The sequence below is a fragment of the Heliangelus exortis genome, chromosome 3, assembly GCF_036169615.1.
Source record: "Heliangelus exortis chromosome 3, bHelExo1.hap1, whole genome shotgun sequence".
Taxonomy (NCBI): Eukaryota; Metazoa; Chordata; class Aves; order Apodiformes; family Trochilidae; genus Heliangelus; species Heliangelus exortis.
Window position 1 is genome coordinate 66,588,713 of NC_092424.1, and position 27,481 is coordinate 66,616,193.

The window sequence follows — 27,481 nt, forward strand, 5'->3', positions numbered from 1 at the left end:
CACTGCAACAGCCTCCCCAGGGACACTGTATTGTCACCATCACTGGAGGTTTGTCAGAAGCAACTGGACAGGATGTTAGATAATCTCATGTAAACTCCCTTAACCCATAAAAGACTGGACCAGATGATCTTTCGAGGTTCCTTCCAAACTAAGCTGTTCTATGGTTGTATGGTTGCATTGAATTTTATGATTCCATATCCAAATCTGCTGCCTCCACATTCCCAAAACCAACTGCTGAAGAATCAGCATGGTTCATACACAGGGCAGCACATAAGTTTATATACTTGTTAATGTGATTTAAATTACTTTGCATAACAGAACACTTTTGAAATAAATCTGCAGCAAGACTAAGTTTTGCAGTACAAACAAGATGCTACACTAACATTTTCTGGCTTCTTCAGTCTTCCATGGTTTTCAGCAGTGACCCAGCTTCAGCAGAAACAGAACAGTTGCCTCCAGTCATGAGAATTAGGCAAATATCCTAAATGAGATGCTTCAAGAATTTAGAAGTTATCAAAATGGGTCAAACTGAAACAAATACCTATTCTGCTATCCTTCTACAAACAGTTGCAATAAACTGATCAGGATGCTGAGGGAAGGGACAGGTAGGGAAAGAACATAACTCTTAAGACCAAAGAAATAAAATTAAATACCCCATCTTCCACTCATACTGAAAGACAATAATTAAAATTCAGAGCAAACATTCTATACTAAAGAAAACAAATGCCAGACCTTAGGTAAACAAAAAACAAGAAAACAAACCAAATAAAACCCAACACAGTTCTTACCAACTTTGTCATTGTTTTTTATACTTCAAAAGTAAAAAAATAAACAACCTGAACAAAAAGCCAACCCAACAATTGTTCTTCAAAAAGAGCCAGGAACATTGCAATACTCATCTTTAAAGGGTTCTCCAGGTGCAGCCTTCATAAATGACTGGGATAAAGAAGAGAAAAAATCTTATTGTGAAGAGATGGCAAGCCTGAAGCTGATGTACTTGTGAATGTAAACTTTTTTAAAGGGCTAGATTCGTAACCCTTGGAACCACTTGGCAAAAAGGTTCTCAGAGAAAGGCAAATATTAGTAGGAAGAAAGAATGTTGAGGTAACAAGTGATCACGGTTTAAATTATAGAATTATAAATAACACATATGACACATCTGTATTCCTTGGCTTCTTTTCTTATGAAGATTTATATTCTTAGTGATTTAGTCTTAATACATGGCATGTCAAAACTAGTTTTTGCACACTGAACAACTTCTCTTATTAAAATTAGGTCTTTAATAGTAATGATAAAAATAAAGACTGTGAAAGAAGTTTTTATCAAGTGAAAAAATGGTGTAATTGTAAAGGCAGAAGAGCAAAGAACTTATCAATAGATAAGCACCTTGCATTATAACACAGTTTTCTTCATCTCTAGGGGGAATAGTGAGGATTCCTCAAGATTAGGTATTCAGGCAATTTAAACACTGCCAAATTGTAACCATTGCAACTCCAATTTCTAATACCTGAGGCTTTAGCTTTTTCATTAATATTTGTTTAAAACTGTTTTACCGTTCCTTAATAAAAATATTAGGAAAAAAGTCTCTACCCTTGTTCTGTACATCCATCTTGCAAAGCAGCTTCATCTTTCATTCAATAGGTTTGGATTTTTTTACATATTGGTGTAATATCAAAAATATCCATTCTGCCACAGAATTCTATAAAATTATTACAACTTTCTGATTGCTTTTACCCATTAGAACTTTACTAGAGTTTGACAGCTAATTGCTCCAAAGAACCCATCTCTCTATGTTCAGCCCCAAGACCTCAAACATACTCAGCTTAACAAATCATTCTCCAAAAGAAGCAGGCTGTGTTTCTTTAGGAAAAGCCAGCAGCAAAATACAACTGTGTCTGCTTTGTTCTCCAACCATAAGAACATAAGCTTGAGATACTTCTTATGTGCCTTCCAGGCATGTGGTATAAGTGCAGAAGTAAAGGAAAGTGCTGTGCTGCACAAGTACAGAAGGCTGGTAAAGTTTTGACCAGGCCATAAGCTTAAATGCAGAAACTGAGAACTAGGTTCTTAGACTATGCTTATGAATCAATTTTCTGTTAAATACAGATTTGGGCTGTTTATATTCTTTAGAAAACAGAGGCTTAATCCATATTTGCATAACCCAGTGCAGATGCCATGGGTTAAAAAGGAAGTATTTCATTTCACAGGCCATGGTGCAGTCATCGTAAATCACAGAATCATACAGTAATTGTGGTTGGAAAGGACTTCTAAAGGTCATCTGGTCCAACCCCCCTGCAGTAAACAGGGACACAACTAGATCAGGTTGCTCAGAGCCTTGTCAAGCCCCAGCTTGATTATCTCCAGGGATGGAGCCTCAACTACCTCCCTGGGCAACATGTTCCATTTTTCCATTACCCTCACAGTGAATATTTTTTTCCTAACATCCAGTCTAAATCTACTCTTCCCTTATTTAAAACCATTGCCCCTTATCCTACCACTACAGGTCCTTGAAGCCAGTCCATCTCCACTCTTCCTGTAGGCCCCCTTCTGATACCGGAAGGTCGCTATTAAGTCTCCCCAGAGCCTTCTTTACTCCAGGCTTACCCCTCCATTTCCCTCAGCCTGTCTTCATAGGAGAGGTGTCCTCTTTAGCCATTAAAGGTCTCCTTTAATGGCTGTAGTACTACCAGTCATTACTTTCTCTCCTCCAAAATGAAAGATCAATAAGGGATATTGGTCTGAAGACCTCACCAGGCTAGGAAGTTTCCTAATGATGTCCCTAACCCAAGCTCCAGGCAGATAGCATACTTCTCTAGGAGGGTCTGACTGACATATTGGCCCTTCCGTTCCCCTCAGAAGGGAATCAACTATGATAAGCCTTCTTTTTTCCTTGTGGATGAAGTTGTGATAGGAATGGTGGGCTTTCTTGATTTAAAACATACCTCTGGTCTATGTTTCCATTTGGCTGGTCTTTCACAACCAGAGCCTTATACCTATTTTTTTGTGGCACTTGTGGGGGTGAGGTGGGCAAAACGATCTTCTGCTGGCTCGACCATGATCTAGCCTCCACTCGCTCCCCTCATCAGTGTTATAGCCTCTGGTCTCACAGGGGTGGGATGCAGAGGCTCTCTGATCCCAAGTCCTATCAGATGGGTGCCCTCATTTCTGGTTCAGGGAGGGCAGAGCCTGGTTCCACCAGTCTGTCTCCTGTTCAGCCTCCCTGATACTCCTCAACCTTTCAACTACCCTTTGCAGTTCTGCAGCCTGACAGAGGGTATCATCTCCCTGCTCACAGCACACCCAGCAGTTATCAGAACCAGCACTCACTGCCAGGGAAAGGCTCTCACATTCCCTGCAGCCGGAGACCTGGAGGGCTGCATGCTTCTGCAGGAACTCCATCTGGGTTCCCATCCCCACTCTGACAACTGCTGAGCAAACAACCTCCTGCCAGGTGGAGACCATAGTTAATCTCTTTCCCAGAGGGTCATGATGATCAGTCGGATTCACCTGTTCATCTGACAGGGCCGCTATTCCCCCCACCCACTCTGCTGGCACCATTCGGAAACCACCAAACACAAAACTACCCGTTCTGCAGTCTGTGTAATGTAAGTAGATGCCATCAGTCTCTGGCAAATTATTCGCTGAGGCTCAGACAGCCACACAGTCTCTTCCTGAACGTAAGTATAATTGAGGACAAAAAAGGTTTAATTTCAGTAGATATTTAGAAGCAGGCCATAAAATAACCCAGAAAATTTAGTCTTGTTTAACTATATACTTTTTTGCAGTTGTATGCATGTAAGTATTCAAAATTAATGCTCACAGCTATTAGGAACAAAAAAGGCATGTGCATCTATACATCTGAGGTGACATGCTGGTCCTCCAGGAAACCTAGGAAAGAAGGACTCCAAGGACAGCATGTTAGTGACTCAGGAGAGACTTCTCCCAGAGCTTTGAAGAAACAGGCCAAGGCAGTTTTCCATCAGTCCAGCCAGATGGTAGTGCTGTTTAAAAATAGTGAAATGTTTACTACTCCTGAGTAGTAAACTACTCTCAACCAAAACACATATTTGTATCCTTTACCTTTGATTTTTTTTTTTTTTTTTTTACTTTTCATTCTTACAAGACTAAGATCCTGGGTTCCCATGACACTGTTTAGTCCTGAGAGATTCATAGGTAATATCACTGGGGCAGCTTCTAATCCAATTATATAGAAACTACAGATTGTTTTCAGTATAAAATTTTTTACAGTGGGGTCTAAAGTTTTTTACAGTGGGGTCTTTCTCTTCTTCTAAAAGATAATCCAGCAGAAATGTTAAAAGTCCAATGCAAGTTTAGGAAAAACATATGAAAAAACCATATCCTTTACCCCCACTAATTCTGTAAAATAGATCTACCTTCATCATATCTTTGGTATTTTTGATCCTCAGAAACTGGAAAAGGTATTAGGATTACCCTGTGCTATTACTAAAGATTAGTTCAAGTATTTGTGAAATTCTGCTCATGGTCTTGCCAGTTCTCAGTTTCTCAACACCGCTGAAGGTCTCTCCATGAGTAGCCTAAAGGTACCCTTAAAGTACCTCCAAACTAATGGTATACAAACAAAAAAACCCTGCTCTAAATGACATGAGTGTCTCAGGGATAGAGTACTGCATGAAGTCCTCAGAGTGAAGAGTCTGCCAGAAACTTAGCATAGGTCATATAAACATCCTGCGGGCACCAGCACAGCCCAAGGTAGAATCCAACTCTGAAACCCAATATAATTTATATACACAGGGCATACCAGAAAAGATCTGGAGTTAGACACGTATAAAAATGAACCAGAAGGAAAATATGCTAGTAATGTTAATTTTATTTTTACTGACTAATAAGAAGGTAAACAAATACAATCCCACCATAAGTCTATAGACACAGGAAATCTATTTACTGAAACAAAAGTTCTCTCTGAATGACCTAACATACATTCATAGTGCCCTAATATTTCAATGGACAAACAGTGTTATGTTTAGGTCCTGAAAAAAGGAGAATGCTTAAAGATGCTCAGCTTTATATAAAAATATTTCAAGCTGGTAAACGAAAGGTTTCAGTCCAGAAAACAAATTCCAAATCCTGTTCCTGTAATTTCTGCCGAATTTACAGATGGATCTTCTAGATAGAAGAATCCTTTTTGATTCTACTGTATCTAAATCCAGTATTGAAGACAGTTTCTCACCCAGAAAATGCGAAACCCTTTTAAAAATACAGCTAGCATACAGAATAAGATCACAAATATAAAGACAGATTTTTTTTCCTTGTTTATAGAATCAAATAAGCCATCCAATGGCAATAAGGCAAGGTTTAATTGACTATCAGATTTAGAGATAAATGAGGTGATGAAACTAGCATGAGTAATATGTATCAAGGAAAATGTAGATACCATATGAAGGAACAGCATTCATTTTATCCCTACCTTCCATAATTCCACACTTTCCTTGGTTAAAAAATAATTTAGAGTAACATGCATGGAAAGCTGTCTCAGAATCTGAAGGGTTTACAACCATCCTCCCTTATTTTCAACATGTTACGAAGCTTTCCTCATCATACAAACTTTTTTTTTTTTTTTCCTTCTGCAGACAAGTAGTAATAGTTCTCAAACTGGAAACTACAGCTTGTGGGTGTCCAAATCTTTGTACCATTTGAATAGACTGGACTACATGCTAGGGAAGACAACCACTTGTTTAACCCCTCTCCATTTCTGTCCACAGTGAAACTGTAAGGAACTCCATGAGTAGATCTTGGAGTAGATCTTCCCTACAGATCTTTTACAATCACTCCCTTATATTTCAGTGCTATAGGTGCAATGATTAGATGCATTCTCAAGCAAAATACATACAGCAGTGAGAATAAAATTAAATGAAACTTCAGTGAGTTTCAAACCTCAGTCACAACAGTGTAATATATAGCAAAATTAGTACACCCAGGAGTGTGCCTAAGATGCAAACGCACAGTACACAATCTCAAATTAGTTGTAGATTGACATTGTTCATTCTCACAGCAGCCTGGAGCACAGTACAACCTAACCACAAAGTATTTACCTTGCCTTTCCCACTGCTGAGCAAACCTGCTTCAGCTTCTCACCACTATGGTCTAACAGTCTGTACACAGCCAGAAATGCTGGGTTTAGGCCTGGGTTAAGGCACCTACATTTAAGGCAGTTTAATTTCCAACTCAGCAGTACCCAGACATCATTTAACAGTAGTTGGAGAGGTAGTTACCTTCTCCATATATGATCTGATTTTATATACCTGTCAATCCTAAAATCTTTGAATGTGAGTCTTCTGGTTAAAGTAAATAAAAAAAAAAATAAATCACCTTTCACATTTGTGTGACTTTATGAAACCCAAGAGATATTGAAGTTTGTGGATTTGAATCAGGTAATCATGTCTAAGACTTTGCAGCCCCAATGCATTTTCTGTAATAATAAAAGCAGCCACTCCATTAGCACTTTACTACAAGCAGGTAATTATGACTCTCATTTATGACAACATAATTCTTATAAAAATCCCATCTCAGCTAAGTGAAACTAAAAACAGTACTACTAATAATCATTGGGAACAATTAGGCTCCATGAATTCAAGCTTATTTTGGGTAAGGGAGAGAGTACAGGAAGCTTATATGCAGACACCAACAAAACTTTCCAAAGTTTCAATTTAAATAAAGGAAAAGGAAACAACAACATTTAAAATACCAGACATAAAAAACCAAACAAACCCCTTATTTTTAAAGTGAACTCAGACAACTTTTATTTGTTCTGGCTGTAAAAGTCCGGATTTTTTTATTCCCCCCTCTTTGGCACCTGTTATTAAACATGAAGTTTAAAACCAGCTCTGTGCCAATTGTCCAAACCACAGCAGGTAGTAAGGTCCATGAATGAGACTATTCAGCAGGCTAACCACATGGTACAGTATACACCTATTTTTCAGCAAGTATTTGGAAGATTCCCCTAATTATGGAATACTTGAGGGAGCTGCCTGAACTTTTTCACCTTTGGGAAAGTAGGAATGGTTTAAACCCTTCTTTTACCATGGCTTCTACTTTATTCTCTGTGGTCCAGGGGAGTCTGAAAGAAACCTCAAGCACTCAGAGGCAGAACAAGCTATTAAACACGTCAATAAAAGTCAGAGGAAAAAAATAGAGCATGAATTAAAGAAAACATAAAAATACATTCCTCTGCTTCCCCCCGCAGTGACTATTTAGCATTTCTATGTTTTTATGTGAATACTCTATCTGCTGTTGTATATCAGGTTTTAAAAGCAGAACATCAGTACTTCAGGACCATACTTAACAACTCTTGCAGTGATCTTTAGAGAAAAAATACATATTTCAGATATTTAAAACCACGGAACACAACCTGAGAAATATTCTGGACCTATGAAAACAATTTTCCTCCTTCCACCACTCTCAGGAAAGATTGATTGCATTTTACTCCAAATTAAATTAATACTCATTTAACTTACAGAAGAGATACAGAAACCATTGCTATTGCCACAACTGAGAATGCAGTCATCATGAAACAGAAGGCTGAAAATTAGCATCTCTGGGTTAAAGGAAATGAAAACCTCTCTAGCTGGCTTTATCTAAGCCAGGAAAAGTTTTGTGGAACTCCATCCTCAAAATATAAATAATTTTTTTTGTATTTTCCTATATTATATTCAGTGGTCAGGCCCCTTGAAATTTTTTTTCCTAAACTGTGAACAAAGCTAAATGGATATTTCTGTTCTTCCTCTCTGTCAGAAAGACACAAGTTCTACTATCACCAGGATATTTTACATTTATATACAAATCCAGCTAAAATTAAATATATAGACATTTAAGCTACTTAATCATAAATTCATTTGTGGGGAAAAGGATGAATAGCAATATATAGCAACAGCTTTGTGTGTTTATGATCTTGGAAACTGATCAGATTTCAATTAAGTGACACAATAGATAAGAGATTCAAATGAATGCATTCATTTGATCAACATTTGTTGTTTTTACTTTCAGAAGCAGAGCAGGAAGGAATAAAAATGAGGAAGGGGTAAGGTCAGACCAGCAGCATACCTAAGGTACTGGAGAAATCTTTCCTAACAGCAATACTTCTATTTGTTATTGGCTGAAGATTTCCTTATCTTTACACAAACCTCATGAAATGGAGCCACAAAAACTGTGGTGTTTTTAAGAAGCATTAATCTCTAATAGTATCTGACTCTGAAAAATGTAAAATCTGAAATTTTATTCTTGGAGCTTTCTCCATAACCCATGTGGAATACATCTTTTCCTGAGGTTTCAGCCTGGTCATTCAGTGCCTCTGTAAGCTAACTCAGTCAGAATACAAATAAAATAAAGAAATATTTAATATATAAATAAATATTTAACTGAGTGTCATCTATCTAAATATACTGCTATATTAAATAGACTTCATGTGATCAACAGTCACCTGAGCTGAACAGAACAAACTGGTCAGCACCCAGTCATTTTTGCAGTTCCAAAATAAATAAAGACCATCCTTCCACTACTACACGAAAGTAGGACATTTATTCAACCACAATTACAAGTGTTAGAAGTACAAGGGCTCTAAATCTATAAAAAGACTAATACAGGACTGTGGGGGCAACAGAGCTTCATTTGTTTTGTTTGCTTGAGGAGGGGATTGTTTAGATGAACCCTTAGTATGAATATGGATAGCACTGCACAGCCCTGCATATTACCTCAACATCTATTAATTACAAAAGAAAATATGCACTCTGGAACTCAGATGAAATAACATTTTTCAATTAGCAAAGTAAAATTTCTTCATTAATATGTTTTCTAGTCCTATGCAGTCAAAGCTGATAGTGTTGGAACAGAAAAGACACTCCATGTAAACACAAATTAACAACTACAATACAAAATAAACAAAAACATCAGAATAAAACTACAAAATCCCCAGATTTCCCATATCTATTGATTTTCCTGATACTTATTTCTTTGGGTGCATTTCACCTGAACAGTAAAAAGATGAAAAACATCTTTATCAGTTTTCCCCATTAAAAAAGGTACAGTGGAAAAATTTGTTCCTCTGCACTCCTATTAAGAGCTTACTTGATTTCGTTCACTGGAGCATCCAAACATTGTTCACCATCATGTGACAGAAAGGGAGAGAGGATGCTTTGAAATCATGAACCTGAGATGATTTAGGAGTTTCCAGAGTGTCATCAAGTGCACTACAAACTAGGAAACCCAATAATACCTTTAATTTCATGGCAGACTTTCAAACGTCTCTTAGGAATTCCTATGCTCCTTTATTTGATAACCTAAAGTTGGAGACTGAAGAATTTCTTCACCAGAGATTGTGCTACAGCCTATTACAGTCGATGGCAAAATGGTAGCTACCATGAGTTATATGAGGTATAAGCATGTTAATAGAAGAAAGCTTATCACAGACTAAGAGTCTTGAAAATCTACTTCAGGCAGGCAACAAAATTGGAACTGACACTGTCAGAAAGCACTTCACAGAGATACTGAACTATAATAAGAAAAACTCTTAACAGTGTTGAGATTTTGTCATCAATAAAAGGTCACTCCAAAGTTTTCAGACTACTTTTTAAACCACAGGAAAAACTGCCCACAAACACATTCTTGCCTTGTTCTTCAGAACTGAGATTACCCAGCCAAGCAAAAATAAATAGTAAATAGTCCTGGGTTCCTTGAGTACCATATTTTAACATAAAACCTAATTATTATCCTGAATTTTATTTTGTAGTTTAAGACTAAAAGCTAATCATTAAAAATATTACAAATTCTGAGTTGAAGGGGTGAACTTTTACTTTCAAGGAACTCAGTTCTTTGAAAATATTTAAGCACATGGTTGTGCTTAAATGGTGAAAAAAATCAAGATCACATACTCTAAGCCAAAACAACAAACCTAAACATAATCACTCTGAAAATCCTCAGCATCAGAGATCTATTTAGCCAGTTCCCTACTACTGCAAGGACCCATCCCAGTTTTTATCTGAATATTGCATAATACTATGTGCTCAATTAAGCTGTTCCACATTTCTTCATTGTAAGCAATTGCTTTTTGTGGGAATCATTCAAGTCCTTTTGTGAGTAACTTTCAGGATTGTGGTGAAAGTCAGTTCCCATTTCCCAAAGGATGGTGCCACTTCCATGTCACTTACTCACGTGTTTCCACTCTGTGGGAGCAAGACACTGAAGAAAGGTGGAGTCTGGAAAGCATTTGCAAGCGTGTGCTTTCTAACAACATTCAACAGCAAATTGAACATTCAGTCAGCAAGTCTGATGAAATACTACAGACTGCTGCAAATGTCATTAAAGACTGATTCAAGTACCTACTTCATATGATCCAGAGAAACTCTATTTTGAGTCTTTTTAGGGCACTTCAGCTTAGGGCTTAAAATTATTCCAATGCTATTTTGAAGAAATACTACCACTGCTACCCTTATATGGCAAGAAGAAGCCAATACATAACTAAAAATTTCTGGAGTGGTACAATGGATCCATGTGCCACACCATTATTCCTGAGTATTATGGTACTGAGTCAGGGGCAGTAGGGGGAAGTGGAGATACTTTCAGTTGAAAGTGAAGACAACTATATGCATAGCTCCAAAACAAAAGAATCTGCACATTTATACTTTTAAAATAGGCATGCAAATAACCTATCTTTTTAAATATGTACTGTTACTGAAAATAGGTATACACAAGTATGTTTATTGCATGTATTTTTGCACATGCAAATTTATACCAAAGCCTATCTTTCATGTGTTTTCATGGACCTAAATGTGTGTTAACACCGTGCCAATAAAAAATATCCCCAGCAACAAGAAAAGCATACAAAAGAAGCGAGCTCCAATTCTACCTCAATTTCCCACACCCACAAAAAACAAAACCTCAAACCCAAGAAGAAGCACAAGGTAGCACAATAGGGTGGAGCTCAGGTTAAACACAAGGATGACGGGTTTGCCTGCATGTACCTTTTAACCCCACAATCATCCCTATTTATGCAGAGACACACAGATCATTCACCTTCTTGTGCAGAAGGAACTGAGGCAGGAAGTGAGGCTGCTGGGCAAACATCAGTGTACATTATCGGTGCTTTTGTGACATTAAGTGTGCCTGCTTTGGGGGTATTTATGAATTAGGCTGGAAATTAACATGAAACTGTGTGAGCATAAAACCAGCGCCTGCTGTTCTTAACCAAATATTGTCAAATTAGCAACAACCACACTTCCCACTAAGGGCTGCTTATTTTAAGTGTTTTAAAATCAAAAGCTATTTTTGGATTCATGTGAACCAAAAAAAGGGGCTGAAGTTGTATTTCTTCAAGGAGGAAATAAACCCTATGCCCATTTGCCGCCTCTGTCAAAGGTGGATGACTGAATTCTCATGGAGAATAATTTTTAAATCAAGCTCTTTGAGAAGTTACACAAACAACCTGGGGACAAAGTTTCTTTCTTCAAAAGATTAAAAAGAACTGAATGCATGCAAAGGGAGTAGACATCAGACATGCAAACATTCTCTGAAAACCACTGACCAGATTGGACACACAAGCTTAATGCGGAAAGCAGGCTTCAGTTTGAAGACCTCTGCAGTGGAAAGGGTTTATTTACAAAAATGGAACATAGTGTTGTTGAGGATGGCTAGGAAGAAGAATAGAAGAACAGAACTGTTCCACAATACATTAAATAAATGATTGCAGCAGTCTTTAAATCTCAACATTAATATAGCCCTCTAGTAAGCAAAAGAATTAGCACAATTGTAAGCAGAATAGACTTGATGGTCCATTGGTCTCTTTCAGTACAGTAACTTGTGTTCTAGGATATTTGCCATAATACATAAAAGCCAAAAAAGTTGTTACGTGGAGAGAGTGGCATTAAACAAAGACACAAAGCAGGTAAAATTCAGCCCACGTTAACCTGTCATTTCACAGGATAGCCACACAGTTCAGGGCCACCAGCTCAGTCTTTTGGTTGGAACAGAAACAGGTGTCCCTTCTGTACCTAGCATGCATGCGAACTCCCAGGAAGGCAGGTTACTTATTAGTATTCTTAGAATATAACACACTAGTACCTTGCCTGATCACATTATTTCTACAGTTGGTATTAGGATATGGGCACATATATACTCTTTTGCATAGATATTGCTTGTGAATCACCAAGTTGCACTCACTTGCTCCCTAGATAGATTCCACAAATGTCTTGAATTAACTTGAAAAATAAACAAATGTTCACCTTTTCATGACAGTAACTTGTAGCACATGCTCAGCTTCCTTTCATAACAACACAGATATCTTGATTTTTCCACTAAATTTTGGAACAAGGACAACAAAGAATGTAAGAGACATCCAAAAAATCTAACTCCTACAAGACTGAATACCACATAACGGTGTCAAAGAAGTCTGCAATTGGTAAAAGAATTTTAATACAGATAATTTATATGTGAGTGCTTTTGCTGAGAATGTTTATTAAAGGAAAGTACACTATATACTCAGTTCTACAGTTTCATCTGAAATGAGAAGTCTGTATCTTAATTTGTCCTTCAATCCTGAATGTTTCAGTCACAAGCAATTCAAAGGCTGAAAATTACTGCCTATTTAGTGCAAAACACTAATCAAAGTGATGCTGAAATACTAACATTCTATTATTTAATCAAGAAAAGAAATCACAATCTATGGGTGCAGTCTGTTAAGCAAGATTAGTTTAACAATCTTTCTCAACAGCTAAAATAGGTCTATAATCTGAAACAAAAGAAAAAATATATAAGATGTAATCAAGTTTGATCCACTAACATTAAAACAGCAAGTTTAAATTTACTAAACTGAAATGATTCAATAGGAAAAACATGCATCCAGTAAAAGGACAGCAATAACTGCATTTGCTTGAAAAAAACCTTAAAAAAATTAATTACTACACTCAGGAAAGCTCAAAAATGCCCCATCAATCTCCTAAAGTAAACGAGAGTACCTTCTAGGTTCTCACACAACTCTCTTACTAACATTTTAATTGATCATAAGTTCTCCACTCATATCCCCAGGAAAAGTCACTCACATAAGTAGTCTCTATAGACTTGAGTGGAGTTACCCCTGAAAGTAACAGCTCAAAGTTCAAAACATATCTTTTTCCTTAAAACACAGAGAAATTCAGATAAAGCACTTAGAATTACCAACCTTACATATAAGTTACTTTTCCCAATGTTACCTTTTTTAGTTCTTTAAAAAAAAAAAAAAGAAAAAAAAAAAGAAAAAAGGGGGGGGAAGGGGTATAAAGTTTTGGAAAATACTGTGAGCAATACAATTTCATCAACAATAAGAAATCCAAGGGAAGAAGAAATAAAAAACAAAAACCATTTAACAGGATCTAGGTTGACAGTCGAAAATAGATTCCCCCACCCCTAAAAAACCACACATATACACATAGATAATTACTGCTTACTGTTTTTTTGAGGAGGAGCTTATGCCCAGCAGTCACCTAGCTAGGGGAAAAATAGTATAAATACTGAAGGGTGCCACTTGAAATCATCAGCTTCTGCTCACTCACCAGTGGCAGAAGGACTCCTCAACAGAGGATTCACTGCACTACTACTCTGCATTGCAGCTCCACAACATTCTGGTATGTTATTTCATTTCATTATACTTGGTTTTAAAGATAATTTCTACAGGATATATGTTTTCTGGCTGGGGGGGGAAGGCAGTTGATATTTAAGGGCCATTTACAGTATTCTTACTGCCACTGGGGCTATTTAAAAGTGTATAGATAGAAGCATGGTTTCAATAAAGACAACGTGAGATTCTTGCCACTGATACTCAAGAAGCAAGGACTTGATCCTTCATCTGCTATAGCATTAGACAGAGGCAATTAGGTCTTGGTGGATGTCTGTGCATTTCCACTGAAAACTTTGTTTCAGTTTTGGTATACAGAATGCCTGGACTTTTGGAGTGCTAGTTTAACTTGGTAAACAATTACTGTTTCTCAAGACATTTCAGTTTTAAACTGAAGACAGTTTAAAATAGGCTAGTATCCATTTAAAATAATTCTTCTCCTATGAGTGAGACTATTGTATTTAAGCCACCTATATAAGACTTCTATTGAAGTGATAGCAATAATGCATCCCTTTTTCTTAAGAGGGTTTTTCACAAATAGAGAAACAGGAAGAAGTAAGAACAAAGTAATGTTACTTTTAATACCAAGACTTTAAGAAACTTCACTTAGTCATGGACTAAAACCAGATTTGAACAGCTTTTCTTTATAACAGACTTTTTCCCCTAACACAGATCAGATTTGGAAACATGCATTTACAAATACCCTTACTGCTGCTGCTTTGTCTGAACATTGTCCATGGTAGTGATGGATATTTTTCTGAACGATACCAGAAACAATCCAGCATCAAGGGGCCACATTTTCTACCATATAATGTAAAGAGTCAAGGTAAGTTTATCATTTTTTTATAATAAGCTAACTCAATTATTTCTAGTAGGTCAACACATGAACGAAAGATCTTTGTCTATACTAATGGCCTTCAACTTTCACTAACAGTTTAGGATTATTAAAATCTCATCACTGCAGAAAGAACTGGCAATGGGCTTTGGCAGTTGCCTCCTACTGACAAAGATGCACATGTCACAAACAAAATTTTTTACACATGAATCACCAAAGAGAGAGAGAAGAGAAACAGCTACAGATATAATTGTCAGTAGTGGGAATAACATAGTATGATTGTGTGCGCAATTATATAAAACCTGGTCATTATCTTCAATTTTTTTTATTCAACATCGGGGTTCCTGAACAAGACCTATCTATAATATTCAGAAAAAACCTCTTACATATTCTTTCATGTTATCTCTACTCAAAACAGACCCTAGGTGTGAATTTAAATATGTATGTGGTACACACTGCCAAGTGAAGACCTATTTAACATCTAGAAAGATGAAATAAACTGATATAGAATAGAAATGACAAACCTCTATACAGTATTTTTATTATCAGACTCATCTCTTAGCAATATAAAATTCTAGCTGTATTATAAAAGTTCTCTTCATTTAATAAATCAGTCTTATTGTACAGGCAGATTGTATAGGTGATATATAATGGACATGTCACATTGTGATTTTGTATTTCTGGGTATCCTCTCTGTCCATGTAAGTTAAATGGGTAACTAAACTTCATGTTTGAAACTGGGTTCTATTTTATTTTTCCATGCTAAAGCCAAAGCTTTTAAGAGCTTGAAATCAAAGCTTCTGACTTCCTAGGTGCTGGTTTTATTTGATGACTTGTCCCCCAGAGGTGCTCAATAGTCTCTATTCAAAATAACCAATACAGTTTAGAGAACTGAGTTTTCCTTGTAAACAACCCTATGCCCCAACCCAGGAACATTATTTTCTTTCAGATATCAACACACTATTTAGAATAGTATCTAATTTTTGCTTTTGCTGTATTTAATGTTGGTTCAAGCAATCATGCTTGGGTAGAAATGAGAAAGCTGAATGAGGGATTCAGAAAATAGGACTTGCAAATAAGCTTCTCTTCACCAGAAAAAGGACATTTTAGACTGTATCTACATTGGAAAATAGGGTAGCACAATAAAAGCTGATCTGGAGAGCAGAGCAGTTGGTGCTCAGGACATAGAATCCACATTACCTTCATTTAGGAGGTTTCACTTCAGAATAGCTCTGGTCTGATGCTATGGACTGGATACTCATGAGTATCACATACTGAGTCCAAAGATGTAGTCCTGGTCTCAGATCAACCAGCTCCAGCCTATGTGCTACAAGAACCAAGTGGAAGTGGCATGGCTGGGAACTACCCCCCAGAAATGTTCTGGGCCATATCCATCAAATATTGTCACAGTTTCATATCCAACTTCAGCACAAGGACATTCTGGAATCCTACCAGAGCTCCCTGACTGAATTTAGGTGCATGAACATAAGCAGCTACTTGGAGGACTTATTAACTGGAATTGATACTGGGTTAAAGTTGCATTTCCCCCCTCTCCCTTGATTAAATTTTCATAGTGTTTCTCCACGACTCTGCTCTGAATATTTTACAGGTTTATGTTATTTTTGAAGTACAGTATTTGATTAGTTATCCTCTATCATATTCTACTTACTGTTCTTTGCATACTGTTCTCCCTCCCACATAAAACATTTGGAAAGGGGCAACCAACAGCAAATTAAGAAAAAGGAGGGAGCAGAGTAGACAGAAAATCAGATTAAAGGGCGAAATAAATTATCCTGAACTAGGTCTTCACTTTATATACTAAGACAGAATGTAATGTATGTGAAACTTCATACTTAGAATAAAAATTATTATATCAATATGTGAGAAGTATAAAATGCTGTCTTTTTAGGAAAGGTAACAAAGGGTAAATACTAGACCTCAAAAGCAGGAGTAGCCAACAGTTTTAAAGACATGGGAGTCCACTCATTCAAAACTGCTTAACAAATCTTCATAATCATAGCTTACTTTTCCTATTTGGTCACCAAACAGTGGCTTCCAGAGATTTAGTTAACAACAAATTATCCTTTTGGTTTGCACAGCTTTGACAAAAAGCAACCTGATCTACAATTTCAGTTCTAGGCCCAAACTGATAACTCAGGGCAACAATTTCAGTTGGCAATTAAACCAAATCAAAACTTCATTTACTTTATTTAAAAGTTATTTTAAAGTTATTTTAAATTTTTAAAATTTTGTTTTTGACAGCTCTGCAGTCAGAATATACTTTCCTTTTCTCTGTGTATTTAGTGTTATCATAACATACCTAGTATGTTACTACATACTAGGACATTTTTTAAACCAGTAGCTCTTTGGCTTAAAATCTGAAAAGTTCTAGTTGAGAACCAACACTGAATTAAGTCTGACTGTTCAGCAATGCTTAAATAAGCCTTTATTGTAGGTTACGCTGAAGTCTTCATACTTAATTCAATAGATAAATAAGATCTGACTGCACTCAGGTAACATAAACCAACTTTGCATCAAGATATGTGCCAAGACGTATAAAAGAGTAACCAACCACAACTTTAATTTACCTGGTAAAAAGCTTATTTCATTAATGTGTTCAGCTGTCCTTTCCTCAGAGGACTTGATGTTGTCTCTAGACAGGACAATTACCAGACAATTCAATCTAAAATCAGCACAATTTGAAACAATGTATCTCCTCACAGAAAATCTCTTAATTACATGAACACTAAGAGCCTTTAGCATCTTGTGCAAAACAGCAACCTCATCAGTTTGTGAACCTAGGACTGATACAAAGGTGAATCTAAAACACAGTTAAAAAAATACCTATTTGCATTTTTTTTCTAATGCTTACAACCAAAACAACATTAGCTCAGGAAACTGCTTAGGTATTTCTATTGAGGCTTTGATCTGATCTTCCTGTCTTCCGATGGGAACAGATTTTTGAACTGTCTGTCTAACCACAGACAGAACCTATGGAATAAATTCCAAGTCCTCTGGTTAAGTACACTGTTTTTTCTGATGTGAGCTCTCTTATCAGTCATGAAGTGATATAATGTGTAAAAACACTTACATGTCACTTTTGCTGCTGGGTACATGTTAATTTTGACAAGCTTAAGCCTTTTTTTTTTTTTTTTTCCTAATGTATTTATTGCAATTTATGTCACCTTTTAACAAGAAAACCAACTTGCAATTGCACCCTACTGAATCTGGGAGCTGAGCAGTAAGAAATCCAGAAACATCAATAAGATACCAAAGACTACAACAGATTTGTCAGTGGTACTCAGAGATTCCAGAGTTTCCTTTGTTGCTGAGAAGGATGTGTGTTTGCATTTTCAGTTATTCAATAAATCACAGGCATTGTTTTCTTTCTACATGTAGTATTTTAAAAATTATCTTCCTTTTTATTGCCTTAAGGAGGATGAGATAGGAAGGTGTGCACAATAAGGTCTTATATGTTTGTGCTGGTTTTATGCACCAGCAAAAAGGAAAATGCAATCTATGCAGTTGGTAGACATGAGCAGTTTCCCTGGCAATATAGGAAGAAGGCAAGCTTGCAGGTCCTATATCAAACCAAAAAAAAATGTATTTCATATACACATATGTATTTTTTTTAAATACCACAAGTACAAGAATAGTTTTCTAAGTCAATCTCACTTTTGATTCCTCAAGACTAACTACAGATTGGAAAAAAGAAACTAATTATCTGAGAGACAGCAGGAGAGTCACTGCATAAACTTTCATATATATATATATATATATATATATATATATATATATATATTTATATATACACACTACTCTCTATGCAAGTGACTGAAATGCAGACCTTAGCTGGCCCAATTGTTGATCTCATAAATCTTTTCTAAATAAGCAACAAACAACATGGTGCCATTATAAAAACAGAAAACATGATCTTCCTATATCCCTCAGTTTTTATTTTTAATAATTGTTATTTTTTTGCTCCACATATATTTTGCTCCACAACACTGCCAGTTGCTGCAAGCAATAGAAATGGTCTCACAATATCTATGTTAAACTTGTCTGCAACATTTTAACATCTGATATAACAGTCTGTAACATCTGATGCTGGAATCAGCATCAATTCCAATAGGAAACTGCAAGAAAACTAACCAGTGACCTTCTTTGTTATTCCTCTACTTGTGACATTTGGATATGTGGCTCCACCTGCTGTTTTGATGACTAAGAAAATGTAGTATAAATAATAAAAAAAAAAACAACAAACCAATGCCAGAATTCTGACAGTTAGAGTGACTTACTGATGCAGTAAGTTGAATTATCAGTTGCCACCTTGCCACTGCTCTAAATTTTATGAAAAACAAAAAATCTTTAAGACAGTATTTAAAAACATATCATTCATATGTTTACAGACCAACAACAGAGCCATGTCCTGTTTTTGGAGGTGTGAGACAGGGGAGTGGGGGGGTAGGACATGTAAACAAACACTCACTACTTAAACACACCAGGAAATATCTTAAAAAAAGCTGCTATACCTGTAGACAGAAAACTTTCTCTGGTTTCATTCACCACCAAGATGCAAAACTGATAGTTTGCTAAACCAGCTACCTGTTGTTCGTTTGTTTTTTTTTTTCCCCTTCCTTAATAGTTTGCATCTGCTTGCACAGAATCCAACTCCTTGATGACCCTAAAGGTCTTGCTTGGAGCCAAAAAAACTTTGAGAGGCTTTGTGGCTTACAAGTCCAACACATTTGCACTTATTAATTTTTATTGTAAGAGCTCTGAAGCACTTCTGCCCTGCCCATCAGGTACTTGGTGGCCACAAGTATAAGAAACTGGACTTCTGTGAGGTTCACATTAAGTTAATATTTCACAAATTTCACCACTGTGCTACAAGTTTGCAAATCTGTTGTGGGTGCCCTGGTTGACTTATTTTCCTCTCTCTTACAGGTGTGCAGGTAAGGGGTGAACAAGGTCCTCCTGGCCCCCCAGGCCCTATTGGACCAAGAGGACAACCAGGTCCTGCAGGAAAGCCAGGGTTTGGAAGTCCCGGTCCCCAGGGACCCCCTGGTCCCCCAGGACCACCTGGATTTTCTGCAGTTGGAAAGCCAGGCATGCCAGGTCTACCAGGAAAGCCAGGAGAGAGAGGACTGAATGGTGAGAAAGGAGAAGCTGGACCTGTTGGGCTTCCAGGAGCAAGAGGGCCACAAGGACCCCCTGGCATCCCCGGCCCCGCAGGACTGTCTGTTCCTGGCAAGCCAGGAGCACAAGGCCCTCCAGGAGCTCAAGGGCCAAGGGGCCCCCCCGGAGAGAGGGGAGAGCCAGGAATCCCTGGTATAAACGGACAAAAGGGAGAAAATGGATTTGGCATTCCAGGTCGTCCAGGTGGCAGGGGTCTTCCAGGCCCACAGGGACCCCGGGGTCTCCCCGGTCCTGCTGGGGTAGGGAAACCTGGTGAAAATGGTCTTCCAGGTCAGCCAGGTATGAAAGGTGACAGAGGTTTACCAGGTGCACCTGGAGCAGCTGGGATGCCAGGTCCTCAGGGTCCTCCAGGAGAACCTGGAGAAGCTGGAGTTGGCAAGCCTGGGCCAATGGGACCACCAGGACCAGCAGGCATCCCTGGAGCCAAGGGACACCCCGGACCTGCAGGCTTGCCTGGATCCCCAGGTCTCCCAGGATTCGGAAAGCCAGGATTGCCAGGGATGAAGGGACACAGAGGGCCTGAAGGTCCTTCTGGCCTTCCAGGACCTAAGGGAGACCAAGGCTCAGCTGGTGTGCCAGGAGAACCAGGGCCCGCTGGGCCACCAGGGAACATGGGCCCTCAAGGACTCAAAGGCTTTCCTGGTGAGAATGGCTTACCTGGTCCCAAAGGAGACAAGGGCCCTGCAGGTCCCCCAGGATTCCCAGGAGCCAAGGGTGAACGAGGCCTGCGAGGATTAGAGGGAAAACCAGGATACCCAGGAGAGCAGGGTCTTGCCGGTCCTAAGGGACACCCAGGTTTCCCAGGTCCTAAAGGTGACGCTGGTCATGCGGGGCTACCTGGCTTGCCTGGTCCAATGGGTCCACAAGGAGTTAAGGGAGTGCCAGGGATCAATGGTGAGCCAGGTCCCAGAGGGCCCTCAGGAATACCTGGGAACAGAGGCCCCATCGGCCCCCCTGGCCTGCCAGGAGCCCCTGGTGCAAAAGGTGAGCCAGGAGCACCCGGCCTGCCGGGCCCAGCAGGGATTTCTACAAAAGGCTTAAGTGGACCCATGGGACCACCTGGACCCCCTGGGCCTAAAGGCAGCAACGGAGAACCTGGCTTGCCAGGTCCCCCAGGTCCTCCTGGTCCCCCCGGCCAATCCATAGTCCAACAGATGCCTGAAAGCTACATTAAAGCGGGGGAGTCCCGGGAGCTATCGGGAATGTCTTTCATGAAAGGAGGAGTAAACCAAGCTCTGACAGGAATGCCCGTGTCTGCTTTCAGTGTCATCCTCGCCAAAGCCTACCCCGCAGCAGCGGTCCCCATCAAATTTGATAAAATCTTGTACAATAGGCAGCAACACTATGACCCCAGAACAGGAATCTTCACCTGCAGGATCCCTGGACTGTACTATTTCTCCTACCATGTACATGCAAAAGGAGCAAACGTTTGGGTTGCGCTCTACAAAAATGGTACCCCGCTCATGTATACTTATGATGAGTACAAGAAAGGATACCTTGACCAGGCTTCTGGCAGTGCTGTCATCGATCTCATGGAGAATGATCAAGTGTGGCTCCAACTGCCTAACTCCGAATCTAATGGTCTCTATTCCTCTGACTACGTTCACTCTTCTTTCTCAGGTTTCCTATTTGCTCATATCTAAGAACATCCCACTCACACTGTCCTGACACCCTCTCCTTCAGACCATTTTAACAGGGCACTGATCTGATTCGTCACTAGCAGGTCATGCAACTTTAATTTTGCAACAGAAATGGAGGAAAGAGTGAGATGGTGGATTAGAGTGGTCCAAACTTAATAAAATAATACTGTATGTTTTTAGATAATTTTCATAAGAAATTTTTTTTTCAAATTATCGCCAATTGTTCAAATGAATGCAACATTAAAATTTTATGAATTAATATAATTCAGCAGTGTCTCTCTTTTTTTATTTTTTTAAATTAAAAACATGAAAATCAGAATTTCTAATTTTTACATCTCATAACACGAAGGAACCACTCCAGGACTCTTCATCATACTTCACTATACTTGAATTAACCAAAGGTATTATTCAAAGTAAACAGTCTCAGATAAAGCATGGTCATCACAACAGATAATACAATTCAGCTACTGCGACAAAACATGTCACAGTTTTAATTTATTTCCACTTCTCTTATTAATGAATAACCACTTTGTAGAAAGATCTCTTACTGAAGATCTAAAACTACAATATGAAAAAGCAACCAGATTTGAAACCTAGAAATCCACTCTGCTTTCTTTGATTCACATTTTGTAATTTGCAGCAACAAGCTAGTTAGATATTTTTAACCTTCTAACATTCTATAAAACTACAGTGTTCAGAGTACAGTGAAACAACTAATCAACAAATCCAGAAGAGCCTGTCTTCACAGGCATACAGAGACAAAAATCACAACAGCTTTCCTCCCAAAACTGGAGACAATCTTTATGTTGCTTTTCCCTGAAGAGTTCTCACCTTTAAAACACAGTACCCTTGGGCCTGTATTTTACTTCAGTGGCAAATGTATTAGATGATGACAGTAATCAGTCAGTAGAAATAATTGTATTTACTATATTATCATGTCTCACAAACATTAGACAATTTGTTATGGGTCTAAGTTAGTCATATGAAGTAAGCTAGCTTAGTAAAATTAGTGTTTATAAACTACAATAATTTGATCACACATTTCTTCCAATGACAGTTACCATTCACATGCTTTAAAAGTATCATATATATAAAAACTCATATCAACTAATTTTTTAAATAGAAGGTTTTGATCACTCTAACTGAAAGTGTGTAGGCACATGTTTAAGTTTTGTGATATCACCATTTCTTCATGAAAGAACATGAGGCTTGCTATACTGCATCCATCTGGAATCAGCACTTTCCCAAGTACTTGATAGTATGTTTGATTTACAAAGAAAGTGAGGACAGTATTAGGTTGATCCATTGTTAGCAAAGCTAATTAGCAGAACTACCAAGATGGTAACTTTGCAGAAATGCTTTTTTTTTATTTATTTATTATTAAGTGCTGCTGGATAAGGAAGCCTGAGACTTGTGCTAAACTTTGTAAAATAATAAGTGAGGAGTAATGTGAGTAAGGAGTGTGAGATCTGCTTGTTTCAGCAGACAAGTAGACCTAGGCAAGCATATTGGTCCTATTATAAACATGGCACACAAATGGACAGGAACACAACCAATAAGTAGCAATCCTGGGATACTTTTCTTTCAAACTAAAATAAAACAAGACACTTCAGTCTGAATTGTCTATCCTCACTTTTCTACCTTCGTATTTTAGGTGAAATATCAATTACAAATGTCCTAAGAATTTTTTTCACTAAAAATGTTTCCCTATGCAGTCACTTGCATTAGTTCAGCAACACTTTACAGTATTTAAACATAGCACGTGCTGCTGCCAATACATTCAACCTGTCTGACACTTTTGTTTCAGAAACAAATAGAGGGACTGAGTAATGGAGCTCGAAAATACTGCTCAGTAGTTGTAAAGCTTCTGGTTAATTGCTTTACATCTGAAATGTATGCCGATGTACATGTTTAAAATTGTTGGAGAAGCCCGAAACTCAGCAGTATGTTACTGTTCTGTGATTTTAACTATCTAGTGTCTGTACAAGAAACTGGGCCTCAACAGTATCCTTAAAAACATAGTTCAACAATTTTTATCATCCACCTACTTTAAATAAGGTTTCGGCCTTTAACATCTTCATTCCTCAAATTAATACATAGGACTTCAAATAAGTCTACAGCTAAGTACCTCAGTCCTGTCTTCTCACAGTTGTTTAGACACTGAGCCACAGATTATACATAGGACTGGGGCACAAGCACAACTTCTCCCCTGATTTTATTTTTGGATTCTCAGTTTAGAGGGAATCTTGAGGGTCTTCAAGACATTTAAATTATTTTTTTTATATTTTGTCCACATGAAAATGAGCAAAGTCTCTGCTGCCATACTACTTATGATCTTCTTGCTTCCAAAATGAAATATAAACTTTTGAACTGATTGAAAATACTAGAAATATATAATTTTCACTATATAACCACAGATTGTACAGTGTTCAGAAATACTAGAGCAATGATAGGGAAAGACAACTATAGAAGCCTGAGAGAAAGCAGCCTTTAGGAAAAGGCATTTTACAAAATTTTACTTTAAGTAGCAAATATCCTCCTACAAAAATTGTTGACTTTTCTGTAAAAAAAAAAAAAAAAAAAAAAAAGAAAAAGAAAAAAAGAAAAAGAAATTACCAAATCTGATTTTTTTTAATGTGGATATAATTATGCAGTACTTCAGGCCCTCATTATTCCTCTAAAGATCAAAATTTTTTTCCATAATGTGTTTTGGACCTTTGTCTGCATATTTATACAGCGTAATAACCACATGCCATTTCTTTAAAAATGGCTGTTTACTACTAAATGTAGATCAAATGAAACACATCCAAACAAATCCTAATCACTTTAAAGCTGCAAAATATTCCAGTAATAAATTGAAAATTTAGAAAAGTTACAAAAATAATTTAATGCTTGATTTGATATCTTTTGTATTCTTGCAGGTATTATTATGTAAGAAATTCCTATTTTTAAAATACGAGTATCTGTGTTCATTACCGATATAATGTATTGCTGATAGGATTGTTTAATAGATTACTCCAAATTTTTCTTTTAGCGTTCAGAAAGGAAGATCTGAAGAACACAAGGTTATTTTGAAATCCTCTTACTTTCCCTCTGGAAGGCTCAGCTCTTCACTTGTCTACAAGTAGAGGACTGGGTTAATACCCTTCATGAAGCTGAGTCAGGACAATATGGCTATCAGAAAAAATATCATAGGGCAATTATCTAAGGCAATTACCATAGCTAAGACAATGAAAAGCAAAATCCACCAGACACCTGATTAGGATCAAAGAAATCATGTGAAAACGAGAAAGGACATAGAGAAACAAGGGCATACTGACAACAACCAAAGTGACTTGCAAACACTTATGGATTTCAAAAAAATAAACTGGTCAGTCGTTCTGCTCCGCCACTGACAATGGCACTTACTAAGACAGCATTTCAGCTTGGGAACTTTTTGTCTCCTCAACTGACCACTTAAGTTTGCTTTAGAAATTTTACCTTGCCTGACTGTTAACAAGCACTGCTTTTCTCTGAAGGGTTAAACCCTCTACAAGGCATCAAGGGCATGGAGTTAAAAGGTTGTGGTCTTCAGGCCAAGCTCTGGGCTAAAAAAGACAGTGGGGCTTCCTGATATGCAGATGTTGAGCCTAAGCCAGGTTTAGGAGTTTCCTCGGGATGTTATATTAAGCTTGCAGCTGAGTTAAAAAAAAAAAATCTCTTTTGCACAAACCTGTGACATAAGATTAGTACAGTTATTCTCATTTCACAGGGGAACCTGAAGGAGAAAAAGATATTCCATGGGACTATCACAGGTAAATGATACAGGAAGAAAGTCTCTAGTTCTTCTGCCCTCCATGTGCCATGCTTTATCCACATTATGAAAAAGAAAATGAAATCATTATGAAGCCCTTCAAAATGATGCATGACAGACCAAAGTGCATTCGTAAATTAGAACATATTCTTAACTACGAATCAAGCACCAATGGAAATACAGTAGCAACAAACAAAAGCATTTTAGTAATATCTCAATGTCTTTTACAATATGCACCCTGACATGAAGTTCTGTTTTTTCTTGGAACTTCTATCAGACAATTTTCTTTGAAAGGAAGAGATAAAGTAGTATAGCTCTGGTGAACAAAGGTAAATTTTAAGAAGGTCTCAACTACACTTGTTACTAATGAATTAACAGAGAGAATTCTATCAGAAGATACTACCAGAAAAATTATGCCTAATTCTGAGCTGATCCATATACAATTTTACCAAAAAAAACCAACTCAGTTAAAAATAATTTCAATTAATTGTGTGCACAAGGAAAGTGATTCACTTGCATTCTCAAATCATTACTTTACATGGCTAACAGAAACCCAAAAGTTAAGTCACTGAAGGAAGAAAAGTATTTCTCATAGAAGTTTTTTTTCCAACTCTAATTTATATTGCATTATTATAAGGTTGGCTTTGAGTGGAGGAAGGGATTAAAAAAAATCCTGTGCAATTTCTAGTAAAATTATAAAAGAATGAAAAAAAAATTAACAGTTTTAAGAAATAGGAAAACGATCTCCTCGCCAATATGTGAGGAATTATAATAAAAAGTAGAGCACTAAAGAAAATATTCAAACATTACTTACTACTTAATAAGTTTATTTCAGGCTGTTTCCAATTTTATTTAGCAGTACACCATCACAAGGAATAGTCAAAATACAGTTCAATGATGTCCACATTACCATACCAGTCACAGAAAGAAACCATTTTTCTCTCTAAATTCAATGAAGCACCAACAGAACAATTCAATGAAGCACCAACAGCTAAGCTAAATAGAAGTAGTAATGATAAAGATGTTCTGTCTCAGGATGAACTGGCTGTCTACTGCACAACGATTTTTAAGATGGAAAAGTAAAAGCTGTGTTGAGCAACCTACAGTGTACATGCAAATATATTTGGTTCTGGAAAGCAACTGTGATAATTTTCAGCCAGTATAATAACTTTCCAGTGAACCTACTTACCTTTAAAAGCTGATATTTTGTAATTGTGCTGGATAGCAGACACCATGTCCTTCCAGAAGTCGTATTTTTTCTGACCATCATGCTAAAAGTGAAAGGGAACCAAGTTATTACATCAAGTATCAGCCATTTCAAACTTTCATACTGAAGCAATGACATCAATGTCATTAATAAAAAAATATATTTTGAAAATAGAGCAAAACAGAATCAAGACAGTAAGATTCAGGAGATCAGGACTTGGTACTCAGCTTTACTGTGAACTTTGGGTAACCATAGACAAGTTACTTTCCTACTTCTAGAGAAAATCGTGTGGCAGGGGGAAGTAATAGAAAGGAGAAATTACTCCTATTTGTCAGGAACTCTAAAACACTACTGTAATTTTACTGTAATGTAAAAACATTACTGGGCATTAGACAGAACTTCAGATTGTGACTGAGCTACCCCACTGACATTTGGGAAAAAGAAGTGCCTGCAAATACTGTGTAGTTAATTAGCAGTTCACAGCCTGGTACTCGTATCACCTTCCACCCTCAGAATTGGCAAAGCCTTTTGCTATAAATTAGAGGTACTGCCCTTCTGCCAGCAGCTCTACCCCACTGTATTAAATACTCATCCAGGCTGAGCAGCACTATGTTACACTGCACTCTGAAGGCTGCCAAACCCCAGCTCTGGCAGAAGGACAGGGGAAGGTGATGGGCACTTGTGAACACTTCGCCATTCCTAGAAAGTCACCCAGGCATGGAAGAGCTTCAGCTGACCTCAATCATCCTTTCAGCATCTTACTAAGGGACAGGAAAAGCTTCTCAACCAGCTGAGCCTCACAGCAGCCTCAGACTTCACAAATTTTGAGTGTTGAATTAAACACAGATGCGATTGCACTGTCAGCCAGTATCACAGAGAAAAGGATTAGCTACAGAGCTTGTCAGAGGTACCAAGAGTTAAAAGGTACTACTGGGCAGCAGCAAAAGCAGGTATGCTATAGTCTCTTTGAGTTTGCACACCATGTAAAGAATCACCTAGTGGTGTTACAGGCTTTCCACACCTCGCTAGGATAAATTTCAATCGCCCTCTGTGTCCTGACTACTGCACTGATAACTGAATAATGAACCATTCTGTAAGCATAAAGCCTTTTCTAGAGAGGGAAACATTCAGAAATGGAAAAAAGCCCCAAACCCTTAACATCACCAACCAAAACCTGGTAGCTTATATGTAC

The 27,481-nt window shown here is 37.7% G+C and overlaps 2 protein-coding genes across 4 annotated transcripts in view; one reads left to right on the top strand and one right to left on the bottom strand.

Annotated features, from left to right (window-relative positions):
- NT5DC1 (5'-nucleotidase domain containing 1) overlaps positions 1–27,481 on the bottom strand; it is a 141,668-nt gene that overhangs the window by 95,680 nt on the left and 18,507 nt on the right. For all 3 annotated transcript variants that reach the window (XM_071741118.1, XM_071741116.1, XM_071741115.1), the window contains one exon: positions 26,272–26,353. In XM_071741118.1, the coding sequence (XP_071597219.1) occupies positions 26,272–26,353 (82 nt within the window). The remainder of the gene's footprint in view (positions 1–26,271; positions 26,354–27,481) is intronic.
- Positions 13,488–21,553, top strand: COL10A1 (collagen type X alpha 1 chain). Its single transcript, XM_071741114.1, has 3 exons — positions 13,488–13,625; positions 14,288–14,441; positions 19,398–21,553. The coding sequence occupies exons 2-3, from the start codon at positions 14,303–14,305 to the stop codon at positions 21,290–21,292; spliced, it is 2,034 nt and encodes a 677-aa protein (XP_071597215.1). The 5' UTR covers positions 13,488–13,625; positions 14,288–14,302; the 3' UTR covers positions 21,293–21,553.

Excerpts from the sequence above, each read along its gene's own strand:
- COL10A1 (XM_071741114.1), top strand. The coding sequence starts at position 14,303 with ATGCATTTACAAATACCCTTACTGCTGCTGCTTTGTCTGAACATTGTC. Across the intron at positions 14,442-19,397 it reads ATATAATGTAAAGAGTCAAG|GTGTGCAGGTAAGGGGTGAA; the intron begins GTAAGTTTATCA and ends TCTCTCTTACAG.